This window comes from Balaenoptera musculus, chromosome 11 (assembly GCF_009873245.2).
Source record: "Balaenoptera musculus isolate JJ_BM4_2016_0621 chromosome 11, mBalMus1.pri.v3, whole genome shotgun sequence".
NCBI classification, from domain to species: Eukaryota; Metazoa; Chordata; class Mammalia; order Artiodactyla; family Balaenopteridae; genus Balaenoptera; species Balaenoptera musculus.
In genome coordinates, this window is record NC_045795.1 from 61,337,777 (window position 1) to 61,354,063 (window position 16,287).

The 16,287-nt window shown below is 53.5% G+C and overlaps 1 protein-coding gene across 7 annotated transcripts in view; it reads left to right on the forward strand.

Moving 5' to 3' along the window:
• Positions 1-16,083, forward strand: part of SCN5A (sodium voltage-gated channel alpha subunit 5) — a 105,552-nt gene extending 89,469 nt beyond the window's left edge. For all 7 annotated transcript variants that reach the window (XM_036869840.1, XM_036869843.1, XM_036869837.1 and 4 more), the window contains 7 exons: positions 1,905-2,027; positions 3,865-4,146; positions 6,277-6,330; positions 6,920-7,057; positions 7,723-7,827; positions 9,017-9,287; positions 12,621-16,083. In XM_036869840.1, coding sequence (XP_036725735.1) covers positions 1,905-2,027; positions 3,865-4,146; positions 6,277-6,330; positions 6,920-7,057; positions 7,723-7,827; positions 9,017-9,287; positions 12,621-13,861 — 2,214 coding nt within the window. In that variant the 3' untranslated portion in view covers positions 13,862-16,083. The remainder of the gene's footprint in view (positions 1-1,904; positions 2,028-3,864; positions 4,147-6,276; positions 6,331-6,919; positions 7,058-7,722; positions 7,828-9,016; positions 9,288-12,620) is intronic.
• The last annotated feature ends 204 nt before the right edge of the window (positions 16,084-16,287 follow it).

The window sequence follows — 16,287 nt, forward strand, 5'->3', positions numbered from 1 at the left end:
TACTGTATGTGGGTGCTATTGTAGATGCTGGGGATCTTGGGGAACAAAACAGACAAAACCCCTGCCTGCACGCAGGAAGGTGACTGTGAACCAGAAACATAATACGTGAGCCAGCTTTATATCACGCTGGTGATGTATACACATGGAGAAAAGGAAGTAGAGAGGGAAGGGGGTTAGGAGGGCCAGGACTCAGGGAGAAAGGAAGATAGAGATTAGAACTTTAAACAGGCTGGCCAGAGTGGGCTCACTGTGGTGACATTTGAAGGAAGTTGGGGTTAGCCAGGCAGATGTCTGCAGAACATTCCAAACAGAGGTTGGAACAGCAGTGCAAAGGTCCTATGGTAGGAGGGTGCCTGGGATACTTGAGGAACCGCAGGGAGGCCAGAGTGGCTGGAGCAGAGGAGTGGGGAAGGGAAGTGCAGGAGATGAGGCCAGACTGCATGCGGTAGAACGGATGCAGCCTTTGAAAACCATGGGCCTTTATTTAGAATGAAATGGGGAGGCGTTGAAGGGCTTTGGACAGAAGAGCGACATCATCTGACTCATGTTATGAAAGAATCACCCTGTCAGGGTGGTGGGGGAGGGGAGTGGAGGCAGGGAGAAGGTTGGGAGGTTGTGGAAGTGATCCAGGGGAGAGATGATGGCGGCCTGGCCAGGATGGTGGCAGTGGAAGCGGTGAGAAATATTTGGACTTCTGACATATTTTGAAGGCAGAGCCAACAGGAAATCCTGATGGGTTGGATGTAGGGTGTGAGAGACAGAGAGAAGGCAGGGATGATGCCAAGGCTTGTGGCCTGAGCAGCTGGAAGGATGGAGTTGCCATCAACTGAGATTGGGTGGAGCAGGCAGGGCGAGCTTTGGAAGCAACAGACAAGGCTGGCCTGCTGGGAACTAGGCGGGGAGACTGGCCGGACCTGGCTGCCCTCAGCAGCAAGTCCCTGAGAGATGCCCCTCATCCTCTCCCGAGTGGGGGCAGCACAGAAGTCCATGCTGGGAGTCTTCCTCTTCCAAGCCCCTCTGCCCAGCCTTCTCCCAACCTGCTGCTTCCAGGCCTGGGAGGAGGGTCCGGGAGTCAGGGCCCCGCCTGCGGCCCCTCGCCACCGTCAGGCTGCCCTCAGAGCTAGGGTGGTGGTAATGGTGATTGCCGGCGAGGTCAGGCAGGAGGTCACTTCTAACCTGTGATCACCGGCCAGCAGTGACATAAGAAGGGATTGGATGCCCCTGGAACTTTAGAAGGATAAAATCCGCTGGGTGGAAATGCCCCGGTGAGGGCGGGGCAGAGAAAGCAGAGAGCAGCGAACAGTCCTCAGGGGCTCCATCTGAGCTTCCCTTCTTTGAAGACGGCAGAATGTTGTGAGGTCCAGCTTTGGGGAAATGCCCCAGGATTGTCTGTCTGCTCATACTCAACTCAGGACAGTCCTTCTTCCCCAGAGAGTCTACTTTGGGGCAGGGACGGGGCAGGCCCAAGAATCTGACTTGAAGGAAAGCACATGGGACCTAAAGCCCAGGCTTTGTGGCCCTGCTCCTCCACACTAGCGGGTGGCTTTGGAACTCAGTTTTCTCATCTGTAGCATTGGGAGGTGCATTCCAAGTCCTGGGGTGAGTGCGGCTATTACAGACGTGTGTGTGTGTGTGTGTGTGTGTGTGTGTGAAGTGCACACAGCAGGCCCTCAGTGAAGGTCTGAAAGCTGGGACATGCTTGGGCTCGCCCCCAGCCTCTTCGGCCGCAGGAAGGCTGTCCCAACGCAGGACAGCCTGTGAAGACGATCCAGCCGGGAATCAGAAAGACTGGACACAGGAAGGCCTGCTGGCTCTCTCACACCCAGCCTGTTTTTGGTGGGCCAGGAGCCCTGCCACTGTCTCGAGCTGTCCCCATGGCTCCACTCCCACCCTGCCTCCCACAGGTCTCGCTGATCAGCCTGGTGGCCAACGCGCTGGGCTTTGCTGAGATGGGCCCCATCAAGTCACTGCGGACCTTGCGTGCGCTCCGACCCCTGCGAGCCCTGTCACGATTTGAGGGCATGAGGGTAAGAGGGGTGGCTCTTCCCACAGGGGCAGTGGGAGGTGGCTCCATGGAGGGGACCCGCAGGCCCACTTGCTGTCCAGGCGGCCCTGACCCGGTGGGAGCATGTGCAGGATCTCCAGGAAGCACGGCTGGGCTTGGTGGCACTCAGAGATGGAGAGCTGTGAGAACCTCCCCCCAGGCCTGCCACCCCCAGCCCTGTGAGCTCCACGAGGGCCAGAGAGCCCTGGATAATGGAGAGGAAGTGAGGCCTGGGGCACAGGTGTCTCAGCTGCAGCCAGCCCCACCGGCCCAGGGCCCCTTCGGCTTCTGCTCTCCAGCAGGGCCTCGTGTCTGGGTGTGCCCCGGCTCCATGTGTCCGTCCCTGTCCCCTGCCTCGTGGCCATCACAGGCTGCCTTCCCTCTGTCTGTGATAGGCAGTAGGGCAGTGCTAGGGAGGATGAAGGAAGCAAGGAAGGAGCCAGCTGTATTCTCACCATCAGAGAGCAGTTTGTATTTGCTTAGTAAACTCTTTGGCACTATTTTCTAAGTGCAGAGCCCTCTGTGTTTTTTTCAAGTCACGAAATTTTACCAAAGAATGCACACATATAAGGCATATTGAAAAGCCCACCAAGAAAAAACATTATCAATTTTATATAGCAAGAAAACAAACCCATGTGTTTGTGTGGGGGGTTTTTTTTGTTTCTTGTTTTTACAAAATGTGCACAGTTCTATTGTGACTTTAGCAGACACGTCTGTGTGTCTCTCACTGACCCAGCAGGCACCATTACACAGCCCCAATTTGGTTGATGGTTTTGAACTTTGCTCACACCCCCAATCCATGGAGAAACAAACTGCTTATTTCTGGTGGGAAGCCATTCACAAGTGAATAATCTGACCTAAGTTAAATGTCTCTTTGGGAGCAAGGACATTTTGTTCTGGGACAAGGGGACATGGGGGAGACACTAGTTGCCAGGAATGCCTCTGCTGTGGCTGCTGGCCACAGAGCCAGAGAAGGGCAAACGGGAGAGTTGGTTTCCCACCCTGTTCCCAGGTTCATCATGCCTGCTGGGGGGCCACGGACCGACCCCCTCCTTTGTGTGTGTTAGCATTACCATATTCACCGCCCAGCCCCACACCCGCTCCGCTCCTAGTCTGTGTGGCAAACATGTTCCTGGCTCACAGACAGCTGAGAACTAGGTCCCTCACTGGAGTGGAGTCCCCAGTTATTTTTGCCAAGGATACTTCTCCTGGGTGCTGTGAGTTTAAATGAAGAGCATGGGGCCATGGCCCCATGGGGTCAGAGAGCCCCTCCCTGGGGAGGGCAGAGGCACAGGGAGCGCGCACACCACCCGCCCTGCCAGCCCTGCTCCCGCCGCAGCATGAGAGGGCTGTCAGAGCACCCTCCAGACGTGCCACCCGGAGGTCCCCTGGGCACACTTTACAGGAGAACACCCATCCATCCTGGTAGCAGCAACCCCAAAGGAAACCAGAAGCTTAGCTCAGAGAGTGTATCTCCAGAGGCCCTTTCTCATCAGACTTGTGGCATACTCATCCAGCAGAGACCCTGCTGAAAATTAAGTTTGAAGGTCATGGATTCCGGGCAGAGCCAAGAAGGGAAAGGCAGATGTTCTGAGCTGTGTCAGACTTTAGGGTGTGAAGCAAAAGGCGTGTGTGTTCTCTCTCACTCCCCTCACTGCCTGCCAGAGCTTCCAGCCATGGGTTCCCCTTCACTGGGGACAGGAACTGTTCCCCACCCCCATAGGGACCTATACCCAGGAGGTTCAGTAGGTTGGGGGTCTTGAAAAGGGTGTGTGTTATGGGCACCCCCAGGAACTGAGCCTCTTCTCTGCCCACTTGAGGTTGTGGTCAATGCCCTGGTGGGCGCCATCCCCTCCATCATGAACGTCCTCCTCGTCTGCCTCATCTTCTGGCTCATCTTCAGCATCATGGGCGTGAACCTCTTTGCGGGGAAGTTTGGGAGATGCATCAACCAGACTGAGGGAGACCTGCCCTTGAACTACACCATCGTGAACAACAAGAGCGACTGTGTGTCTTTCAACGTGACTGGCGAATTGTACTGGACCAAGGTGAAAGTCAACTTTGACAACGTGGGGGCCGGGTACCTGGCCCTTCTGCAGGTGGTAAGTCCTGTGGGTGGGGGGGAGGGCCTTCCTTCCTCCCATTGGCTGTCCAGCAACAGGCACCTTCCCCCGTGCTGTGGGCAGGAGCGGGACAGCGGGGCCACTCTGGATCCTCACGATAGGATCATGTTGCCCAAAGGAGGCTTAGGATTCTCCAGGGAATTCTTGGCTGCTTGGGAAGGCCCCAGATTTTCCATTCTAAGGAAGATGCTACATTCTCCAAGTATGGCATGGGGCTTCAGCACTACGGCAGAAGCAGCTCCCCAGACAGCAGTCAGTTTGGCAGTACGAAGGCACAGATTGCAAGTGAATGACCATAGACACCCAGGGACTGAACTATTAGCAGAATTGTGTCTCTGGCCACCCCTCTGTTATAAAAGGTAGTGATACCTCCTGCGTTGTTAAAAGAATATATTTCCTTTCATCTCTAATGTGCAAGATGTGTGATGTTTAAACACGCATGGCCTTCCCCAGTCTTTCCAAAGTTTCCATTGATTTGTGAGGACAGTGGCTTCAGTGATTATAATGCACAGCATACAAATAACCTTGACAACAGAAATCAATCTGAACCATAACATGTAAAGCTGCAGCTTGTTCTTCTTGCTGTCCCAACCAAAAGCCCAGACACTTGTCTCTAGTCCCCAGAACAGAGGGAAGCTTGGCGCATCCCCTCACACCTCCACCCACCTCTTAAATCACAGGGATAGCTTTCTCCAACGACTCCCCTGAAATACACCGTGGGGAACAGGATTAGAGCCAAACCCAGAGCGCCTTCCATCCCTGTGACTGTCCCTTCTGAATGTCAGAACTTGGAAGGAAAGCCCCCTTTCTGTTGCAGACAGAACCGCACAGTGGCTGGGAAGAATTCGGTCACGGGCATCTCGTAACCTTGGGTGGTCCCCAGCAGGTCCCACAGCATCTCCAGGCCTCTCTGTACAGGTGAGGGCCCCATGGCACAGGGAGCTGAAGCAGTTGCCTTCTCTGTGGCCACCTTGGTTTCCCTCTGCCCTGCCTGACTCATAAAAACTCTCAGACATGGAAAGTCTGTGCAGATCAGCTTATACCCTGAAAGTAGGCTCAGGACACGATCGGATTTTGCCAAGGACACAAGTGAGATCCGCTAGGCAATAGGTCTCACCACCAAGCATGTCCCTCAGGCTCTTTCTGAATCATCATAGCATCCCAGACTTGGGCAGTCCGTGCAGCCAGTGCCAGGACGTTGTCCTATTCGGCCTCCTCTTTCCTGCCTTGTGTGCCATGCCAGCGCCGGCATGTATGGACTCACCAGAGCCAATTGCTACATTTTCCAATATTTTGCAAGCCATTATTAAAAATTAGATTTTATAAACTTGTAATTAACTCAATGATATTGAAACGAAATCAGAACTCACCATTACCACTTATTATCATCTATGCTCTTGAGGTTATTCACACCTATTATATCCATACAGTGGAAATATTACAACGCTGTGCTCCTGTGCATCTCTTCCCGACTCTGTGGTCAGTAATGACGTGTTGGCAACTTAAGGATGGCAATGACGGGAGTATTTACACAGAGAAGTTGGCAAACACAACAATCAGGGCTTTTCTTTTTCTTCTGGAAAGCCATTTTTTAGCCATTTGCCAACACACCACTAGCAAAAGGACCCCCTTAAGTATGAGGGAAGGTTGGGATTCTTCAGGGACTTCCTTTGAAAAGCTATGAAGCAGAAGCCATAAGGCTCATGACAAAGGGGACCAGGTCAGCACTGGAGTCCACCTTAAGTAAGAACTGAGAGCCCAAGAGCCACCTCTCTCTCCCTGATACCTGCTGTGCGCTTCTGTGTCATTTTAGAATCTGAAATGGATGTGGATCTGAAGGGCAGTCTCTTGGCCAACATCAAGAAGTTTATTCCCCCACTGTATGACCTTCTTGGGGTGTCTGCTTGGCTGGCTTCCCCTTGTCCTCAGCCCTGAACAAGAAGGCCTTTCCCTGACCACCCAGCCATTTGGATACTGCTGAAAGGGTGGGATGGACTGCTTGCTTCTTGGAGGAGGTTTTCCCTGGCCTCATCTGTCCAGACAGGAGCCCTAAGTAGCTCCATAGATGCAGAATTAAATGATTTCCTTACTCTTGTTTCTTCCTTCCAGGCAACGTTTAAAGGCTGGATGGACATCATGTATGCAGCTGTGGACTCCAGGGGGGTAGGTTGTCACACTGGCCTCTCTGCCTGAGTCAGGCACCCGAGGTTCCCAGCTGCTTGGCCACCAGGGAATCAGGGTCTACATCCCATAAGGGCCAGGTCTCTCGTGTCAACCCAGAGTTGAGCCTCTCTGGAATGCCCAGGCCTGGCCCTGGGGCAAGGTTGTGTGGTCTCCCAAGGAGTCCCCAAATTTACAAATATCTTTCAAATTAAATTCACTGTAATTTAGTTGAATCAAAGTCTTACCCCAGGAGGATGGGGTGGAACCAACAGAGACATAAATCAAGTTTCTCCTTTGTCCTTGTGCTCCACCCCCATCACACTGACAGTTGCAGGCTGAGAGATGCCCCCATATACTCAAACCTCCCAGTGGCCCAGGGGAAGGAGCCATGCAGGGACGCTGTGCCAGCCCTGAGCCCAGCATGCCTGCCCTCCTCACCTGCCACCACCCACTCTCCTCAACTCCATCCCCACCCACCCATCACACACACTCAGACATACACCCTGTGTGGTGACCTTCCTCTGACACACCCAGCCAGCCCACCCTCATTCCCGCCTGTCTGACCTCCCATCTGGTTTCTCCCCTCTAGTATGAAGAGCAGCCCCAGTGGGAATACAACCTCTACATGTACATCTACTTCGTTATTTTCATCATCTTCGGGTCTTTCTTCACCCTGAACCTTTTCATCGGTGTCATCATTGACAACTTCAACCAACAGAAGAAAAAGATATGTAGAGCACAGGTTCCCCAGGCTGCAGGGCAAGGCTGGATGCCAGGGACTTGGGAGCCTTTCTGGCTCCTGGCCCCATTTTTCCTTCCTGTTGGGGATGGTCCTCTTCTTGCTCCTGTCGGGATAGGGTGGGAGAGGGGTGTGTCCATGATTGACCTGCTTAGGGCTGTAAGCCTGTAACAAGGGGCCCCACGCCTGCCGTAGTCTGAGAGATGAGGCTCCTAAGAGAACCTGGGGTGAGGGTTGTGTCTATTTACCTGGTCCGTGATCAGGGACAATGGCGGGGGCGGGGCTGCACAGAGGCCAGGTTCTTCCGGGAGCTCCATCAGAGGGGCCATGATTGGGTGGCAGGCAAACCAAGTGGGCAGAGAGAACTTCCAAGGTGGCTGAGCTGGGCAGGGGAGAGGATGGGAGTAGGGACTGGATTTGCAAGTCACAAAGTCAGAGACAGCTCAAGGAGAATGGGGACAGGGACCCAGGAGAAGCAGGTCCGGGGATTGGGAGAATCTCTGGTGCAGGATAGAGGCACACTTTTCTCCCCCGGGAGAGGAAGTGCGGAGGAGCGCAACCCTGGCACCCTCATCAAGGAGGCAAGATCCCTGTGCCCTCCATGCTGGGGCTCTGAGAACCTCAAAATGAAGCTGGTGCCTGTCTCTCTGCACTTAGGGGGCCAGGACATCTTCATGACAGAGGAGCAGAAGAAGTACTACAACGCCATGAAAAAGCTGGGCTCCAAGAAGCCCCAAAAGCCCATCCCACGGCCCCTGGTGAGTCAGGCTCTCGATTTGGTGGGAGTGGGGAGGATCAGCCGAGGGGACCCTGGGAAGGCCCCATGCCACAAGACCAGCTATCAGGGCCTCTTCACAGTCTTTTGGCCCAGCCTGGGGCCCTCAGCCTGTCCAGGAAAGGAGGGACCTATAACCATGCACAGGGGCCTCAGTCTCATGGAGATAGAGGGGAAGGCATGAGACAGCTATGGCAGCCCAGGGGACACTCCCCTCCCACAGGAACATCTCAGTGAGCCCCCTTCTCCCCTGTAGGGCTGCAGGCTTTCCCCAGGGAGCGCAGGGCAGCCTGCCCCCACCCCCGTTCATAACCTCATCCTTGCAACTCCCTGAGCAGTAGAGTTCCCTGGTAGGTAGGGCCCAGAGGGGTGCTGGGTTCTCTGCTAGGCTGACTCCCTTGGCCCAAAAAAGTGTGTGTGTGTGTGTATGTGTGTGTGTGTGTGTGTGTGTGTATTGGAGCAGGATGGGGGCAGTACTGAGGTTAATTAGGTGAATGGTACCTAAATCAATAGCTTGTAAGTGGCAGCCTCAGTTTTTGCATCTAATTCATCCATTTCATCTGATACTTTCCTGCTCTCCATGCTCGGTTCTAGGTTAGATGTGTGTGTGTGTGTGTGTGTGTGCACGTGCATGTGTTTTCACTTATTTATAATCGTCTCTCTTCCCCAAAATAATCTTACAATTAAAGACACATATAAATACAGTCAGTAGAATCCACTGGACCGCCAGGGAAGTCCCAAGTAGAATAAATAAAATAAATTCCGTAAAAAGAGTGGAGAAAATTTGTTAACCTGAGGACTGAGACAATTACTAGGACTGAACTTTAAATTTGACCTTGAGCCTTCAGACAGTGGGAACAAAAAGGGAAGCATGATGAACGATGTGCTGAGGAAACTCGGGGTAAGAGAGGTCCCTTTCTGAAGAGCCATCAGAGATGGTCTCAGGGAAGAGAGAGCCTAGGGCTGGGCCTGGAAGCCCAGGGAGCTTTCATCAGGAGAGCCAGACTGGCCAGCATCCTGACTTCTTCCTCTTCCCGTGACTGTCTGGGGGCATTGGCCTCCCCCAAGAGGGTGAAGTAGGAGGGTAGGTGGCTTGGGCTGAGAGACAGCAATGGGGGCGTGCTAGCCTGTCTGAGGCCCCTGCTGAGCCCGTCCTTTGCCCCTCCTTTCAGAACAAGTACCAAGGCTTCATATTCGACATTGTGACCAAGCAGGCCTTCGATGTCACCATCATGTTTCTCATCTGCTTGAACATGGTGACTATGATGGTGGAGACAGATGACCAGAGCCCTGAGAAGGTCAACATCTTGACCAAGATCAACCTGCTCTTCGTAGCCATCTTCACAGGCGAATGTATCATCAAGATGGCTGCCCTGCGCCACTATTACTTCACCAACAGCTGGAACATCTTTGACTTCGTGGTTGTCATCCTCTCCATCGTGGGTGGGTATGCAAGTCAGCTGGACAGAAAAGCCCTCCCCAGGCTAGGCCTTTCCCTCTCCTCCAGCCCTGGATCTGTACTTAATAACAAGCACACCAGGCTCCTGCATTCTTTTCTCTCTACATTCCTTGCCTCTCCCCCCATCTCATACACACACACACACACTCACACACACATCTGGGAGGGCCCAATCAGGCCAAGGGGCCAACCTGGTAGAGGACCCAGCACCCCCTCCTGGCCCCACCCTCCCTGGAACCCTGGAACACAGCTCTCTGTTTGGAGAGCTTCAAGGATGAGTCTGGGAAAGGGAATGGGACCTGTGGGGGATTTCCTGCCTTCCCAAGGGAAGCCTGCCCCTTAGGCTGAAGGAGGAAGAGGTTCCAGAGTCGGGAGGCAGGTGGCCCTCTAAAGTAGAAGTTATCCCTAGAGATGGAAAATTCTGGAGTCTAGCCACCCAGGTATGTGCCAGGCTCCTTCAGAGATCACCTGCCTCATGTAGTTTACCTTATAAAGTCAGCACTGAGGCAGGGAAATCATACAACTAGGGAGAAGCAGAGACAGGATTCATACACAGTCTACTCAGTCTGCTATAACAAAATACCAGACTGGGTAATTTATAAACAACAGAAATTTACTTCTCACAGTTCTGGATGCTGGAAGTCCAAGATTAAAGCACCAGCATAATCATGTTTTCTGGTGAGGGTCCTTTTCCTGGTTCATAACCTGCACCTTCTTGTCATGTCCTTACAAAGTGGAAGGGGCTAGGGAGCTCCATGAGCCTCTTTTATAAGGGCACTAATCCCATTTATGTGGGCTCCACCCTCATGACTTAAGCACCTCCCAAGGTCCCACCTTCTAATACCATCATCTTTGAGAGTTGGGATTTCAACATATGAATTTAGGGGGAGACAGAAACATTCAGACCATAGCACATGCCCATATCTGTTTAACCTCAGAGCCCAAGTTCTTTTTTTAATAACAGTTTTATTGAGATATAATTTACATAACATAAAATCCACCCTTTCAAGTGTACACTTCAGTACTTTTTAGTATATTCACATAGCTGTGCAACCATCATCACACTCTAATTTTAGAATATTTTCCTCATCCCCAAAAGAGACTCTGTACCCATTTAGCGATCAGTTCCCATTTTCCCTCTCCCCAGCCCCTTGGCAACCACTAATCTAAAATTTTGAGGGACTGCCAAACTGTTTTCCAAAGTGGCTGCGCCATTTTACATTCCCATCCTCAATGTATGAGGGTTCCAATTACTCCACATCCTTACCAACACTTGTTATTTTCTTTATTTTTTAATTATAGCCACGCTAGTGGGTATGAAGTGATATCTTATTGAGGTTTTGGTTTGCATTTCCTTGATGACTAATGACGATGAACATCTTTTTATGTGTTTATTGGTCATTTTCCTTGGTATATCTTGGTACATAATAAGAGAAATGTCTTGGAGGAATGTCTTCAAATCCTTTGCTTAATTTTTTAATTGACTTATTTATGTTTTGAGTTGTAAGAATTCTTTATATATTCTGGAGGCCAGTCCCTTATCAGATATATGATTTGCAAATATTTTCTCCCATTCTGTAGGTTGTCTTTTCACTTTCTTGGTTGTTGTCTCTTGAAGCACAAAGCTTTTATTTTTAAGTCCAATTTATCAATATTTTTTTTCTTTTGTCACTTGTGTTCAGGGCCCAGTCTTTTTTTTTTTTTTTAATTTATTTATTTATGGCTGTGTTGGGTCTTCGTTTCTGTGCGAGGGCTTTCCCTAGTTGCAGCAAGCGGGGGCCACTCTTCATCGCGGTGTGCGGGCCTCTCACTATCGCGGCCTCTCTTGTTGCGGAGCACAGGCTCCAGACGCGCAGGCTCAGTAGTTGTGGCTCACGGGCCCAGTTGCTCCGCGGCATGTGGGATCTTCCCAGACCAGGGCTCGAACCCGTGACCCCTGCATTGGCAGGCAGATTCTCAACCACTGCACCACCAGGGAAGCCCCAGGGCCCAGTCTTGACCCTGCCTCCACAGACCTCTGCCTTGGGGTGACTGGCTTTCATCTTTCTGCCATGTTCAGACCCTGCCTTCAGTGACTCAGAGGCAAAAGCAGGGGCTTCTATGGCTGCAGTCATGGGCAGATGGTTAGAAGCTGGAAGTTAGGTCAGGAAATGCTCCGAGAGGTCCCAGGCAGGGGTGAGGGTGAGATTGTGCCTGGTGGGACAGGAGAGAAGCTTTAGAGAATGCGGGTGTCAGGAGCAGGAACAGAGCCCTTGAGGCACAGTCTCAGAGATTCCAGGAGGTGCAGTCTGTACTCAGGAACACCTACTGATCCCAGAGCTTGTGTACCAGAGAGGCACAGTTAACAGGTCGACTTGGAGCCAGAGTGTCTGAGTCAAATCGCAGCTTCTCACTGACTAGGTGGTAACTTGGATAAGTTTCCTCTTCTGGAAAATGAGGATGATGGTATCAGCTTACCTCCTAGGGTAAGCCCTTTCTTCTGTTGGAAGGGCTAAATGGATGGGTATGAATTGCTCAGCCCAGTGCCCTATTGACAGTGAACACTGGACACATGTCAGCCGGTGACATTATTATCATATGAGGAGTCTGGAAAGGTCACTTGGGCCAATACAAGGCAAGTGTATTCCACTCTTTCTCCTATAACTTACATCCCTGCTCCTTGAAACTCCAAATCCAGAGTAGTCAGTAGAGATGGGTGGGCAGGCCTGGCAGCTAGCAGAGTTGGGAGGGTCATAGGAAGCACCTCAGAGAGGCTGAGATGCGACAGGCGAGGCGCGGGGAGTGGGCCGACTGCCTGGCCAGTGCCTCTTGTATTTCAGTGTGCACACAAACCACCTGGGCTTGTTAAAACGCAGTGCGTCTGGGGCAGAGCTGAGATTCTGCATTTCTGATAAGTGCCCAGGAGATCAGGCTTCTGGTCCTTGGGCCACACTTTGAGTAGCAAGGAGCTAAAAGTTCCCGAGTTCTGGTCCAAGGTGGGCCACCAAGATGCTGAGAAAGTCCCCTGAGGCCTCAGAACCCAAGATCTGGAAGATGGGCCTGGTACGGCTCTGCAGGTATTCTCAGGAGACTAAGGAACGGAGGGCTAAGAAGGCACTTTGCAAAAGATGCAGGTACTGTGGGTCCTCCTTTTCTGGACCATAGATGCAGCAATGGAGACTCAAAGAGGTGGGTGGAGGCAGAGTCCTTGCAGGCCCCAGGTGACCCAGGCCTCTGCTCCCTGGCTCCTTGCTGTACAGAGACCCCTCCCAGCGATGCTGGGCTGGAGGAAGGACAGCAATGCCACCGGTGGCCACAGTCTGCATTGTTTCCCACAGGCACCGTGCTCTCAGACATCATCCAGAAGTACTTCTTCTCCCCAACGCTCTTCCGAGTCATCCGCCTGGCCCGGATCGGCCGCATCCTCAGGCTGATCCGCGGGGCCAAGGGCATCCGCACACTGCTCTTCGCGCTCATGATGTCCCTGCCCGCCCTCTTCAACATTGGGCTGCTGCTCTTCCTGGTCATGTTTATCTACTCCATCTTCGGCATGGCCAACTTCGCCTACGTCAAGTGGGAGGCTGGCATTGATGACATGTTCAACTTCCAGACCTTCGCCAACAGCATGCTGTGCCTCTTCCAGATCACCACGTCGGCAGGCTGGGACGGGCTCCTCAGCCCCATCCTCAACACGGGGCCTCCCTACTGCGACCCCAACCTGCCCAATAGCAACGGCTCCCGGGGGAACTGCGGGAGCCCCGCCGTGGGCATCCTCTTCTTCACCACCTACATCATCATCTCCTTCCTCATCGTGGTCAACATGTACATCGCCATCATCCTGGAGAACTTCAGTGTGGCCACGGAGGAGAGCACGGAGCCCCTGAGCGAGGACGACTTCGACATGTTCTATGAGATCTGGGAGAAGTTTGACCCGGAGGCCACCCAGTTCATTGAGTATTCGGCCCTGTCCGACTTTGCCGATGCACTGTCTGAGCCGCTCCGAATCGCCAAGCCCAACCAGATAAGCCTCATCAATATGGACCTGCCCATGGTGAGTGGGGACCGTATCCACTGCATGGACATCCTCTTTGCCTTCACCAAGAGGGTCCTGGGTGAGTCTGGGGAGATGGACGCCCTGAAGATCCAAATGGAGGAGAAGTTCATGGCGGCCAACCCGTCCAAGATCTCATACGAGCCCATCACCACCACACTCCGGCGCAAGCACGAGGAGGTGTCGGCCTCGATCATCCAGCGGGCCTTCCGCAGGCACCTGCTGCAGCGCTCCATGAAGCACGCCTCCTTCCTCTTCCGCCAGCAGGCGGGCGGCAGCGGCCTCTCCGAAGAGGATGCCCCCGAGCAGGAGGGCCTCATCGCCTACATGATGAATGAGAACTTCTCCCAGCGCCTTGTCCCGCCCTCCAGCTCCTCCATCTCCTCCACGTCCTTCCCACCCTCCTACGACAGCGTCACCAGGGCCACCAGCGATAACCCCCAGGCGCGGGCATCTGACTACAGCCCCAGCGAGGATCTCGCGGACATCGCTCCGTCCCCAGACAGGGACCGTGAATCTGTCGTGTGAGTGGGTCCCGGTGGGCCAGTGCACAGCATCATGGCAAAGCCGAATGCAGCCCCAGACCAGCAGCCGGTGGGCCATCTGTCCTTGCTTTGGGCTTCAGGAGTGAGAGATGAGCCTCGTCCCAATGGACCGACAAGGCAGAGTCCTGTGCACCATGCTGACGGCTGGAAGCATTTGGCTAAGCCAGCCGTTCGGGGTGGCCTGTCCCTAAAGGCCCCAAGTGTACCAGTCCTGGCGGAAGGGTCTGGTCAGGCAACACCCCGGGGCTCTGACAAGCAACTCCATCCCAGCTGCTGAGACAAAGTACAAAACTGAGACTGTATGTATTGTGAACGGGCTTTCATAAATTTATTATATTTGATATTTTTTTACTTGAACAAAGAACTAACTTTTTTTCATGGACGGATTGGCAGCAATTCCCGCCGCCTCTTCTTAACTCTGAACAAGAGTGTCTATGGAGCTGCTGGGACTCTGTTGTTAAAGCAAAAGTGAAATCCAGTGTGGGTCCCACAGGCCTTCACTGCCCAGGGGTTGGGCTAAGGTGCCAAGAGGGCTGAACCCCTTCCCCTTCATGCGTGTGCACACTCTCATACACACAGAGGCCAGACACAGGCCACGTGTGGCCCAGGCTCCCCGAGGTGAGCACCAGGCAGCCTCTTCTGCCCTAGCCTAAGGGAGACAGGCCTTTCCTCCCGGCCCCCATGGGTGGGATTCTTGTCAGCCGGGGCTCATCCTGGCCTTCCATTGTCCCCAAGGTTCCATTTTCCCCATGTATTTTTATGCAGGCCACCCTGGGGTCAGTTCTACAAATACAACAAGCTTCCAGAACAGAGTGGCCCAGGTCCCAGGGCTGGTCCTCGGCACTGACGTTGCCTTTCTTCCCTGGAGAGCGTGGCCTCTGATAGAGTATTAACGTTAAACGAAGGGCCTGAAGGAGGAGCCCCACTCACTTCCTGCCACCCAGCTTGTCCTTGCTGCCCAGCCTGGCCGGCCCTGCCCCACAGGCGAGGAAGAGAAGGCTGAGCCCGTGGGGTTAGGGCTGAGAAACTCAACAGCCCTCAGAGCGGGGGCCCCCGGCCCACGTGGAGAAGGGAGTCTGTTGTCATCACCCAGGCTCCCTCTCCGGACCTTTCTGCCTCTGCCCAGGGGTGAGGGGATGCCCGTGTGGCCTCCAGCTCCTCTCCAGATGCAGTGGCATGGGAGTGGGGAGGGCCGTTTGGGCCCTGTGCAGAGAAGGGGCCTCAGGAGGCTCAGGTCCAGTCCCTGTGCCCTGGGAGGGGAATGGACCCCAGGCCCCCTGGGAAAGGGAGTAGTGTGACCCTGGACCAGCCCCTCCCGCTCAGCCCAGGGTCCTGGTGGCACCCGCATGCAGGACCTCCTGGGGCAGTGTCCAGGCTGCCCATAGGTCTTGTGAGCAGGCCTTTTCAGGGAAAAATACTTTTTCTAGTCCAATTACCACCCCCCCCCCCAGGGCCTCTTCAGCTGCTGACAATCCTACTTAGCATATGCAAATCTTTTAATGTAGAAAACTGTCACCCTGAGAGTGACAGTGGTGGCTGGTGGAGCCTGTGCAGGCAGGGGCTCGGCTGCCCAAATCCGCTCTCCAGCAAAGCCGCCCTCCACCCGGTGGCCACCTCTCAGGCCGCCTCTCAGGGCAGCCTGGGAAGCCAGAAGCTGGCTGTCCTAACCTACCTCGCCGAGCCGTCAGGGAGCTGGCCGTGGGGAGCTAAGGGGACACTGCCGGCGAGACAAGTATTGTGTTTCTTCTTGTCACCTGAGTTCCCTTGGTGGCAGCCCCAGCCTCCACCCCCTTCCACCCCAGTGATTTCTCTTCTCCTGTGTTCCCTTTGAGTCCAGTGTGGGATGTGGTTTTTAACTGTCCCAGCGACACTTCTCTGAGTGGAAATCTTATTTTTGTAGCTCTCTGTGCTGTGCTCTTAAGGCTTGGAGAGGTGTGTGCCCTCCCTGGCACCTGACACCCAGAGCCTGCTGCATGGACAGGGATGAGGCTGGGAGGCCGGCCGGCCTGCAGGCCCAGCTGACCGGAAGGCAACTGGGGTTTTGTGTGTGGGGACAGCCCGGGAGCCTGAGGCAGGTGCCTGGGGCCGGCCGCTGACAGACGACGCCGGCTGCACCAAGTGCCAGCCGTTGTCTGAACTACCCAAGCACTTCTCACCAAACTTTGTGCGTAAATAAGATACATATTTTTAAAACAAACCAATAAATGGCTTACATGACCTGGCCTGGACTCTGTTCTATTTTTTTTTAATTGAAGCATAGTTGATTTACAAATTTACAATATTGTGTTAGTTTCTGGTATACAGCAAAGTGGTTCAGTTTTATATATATATACACATACTTTTTTTTTTTTTTTTGCAGATACCCGCAAAGCCGGTATGTAAACAAAGGTGACCCCCAGCGTCATCAAA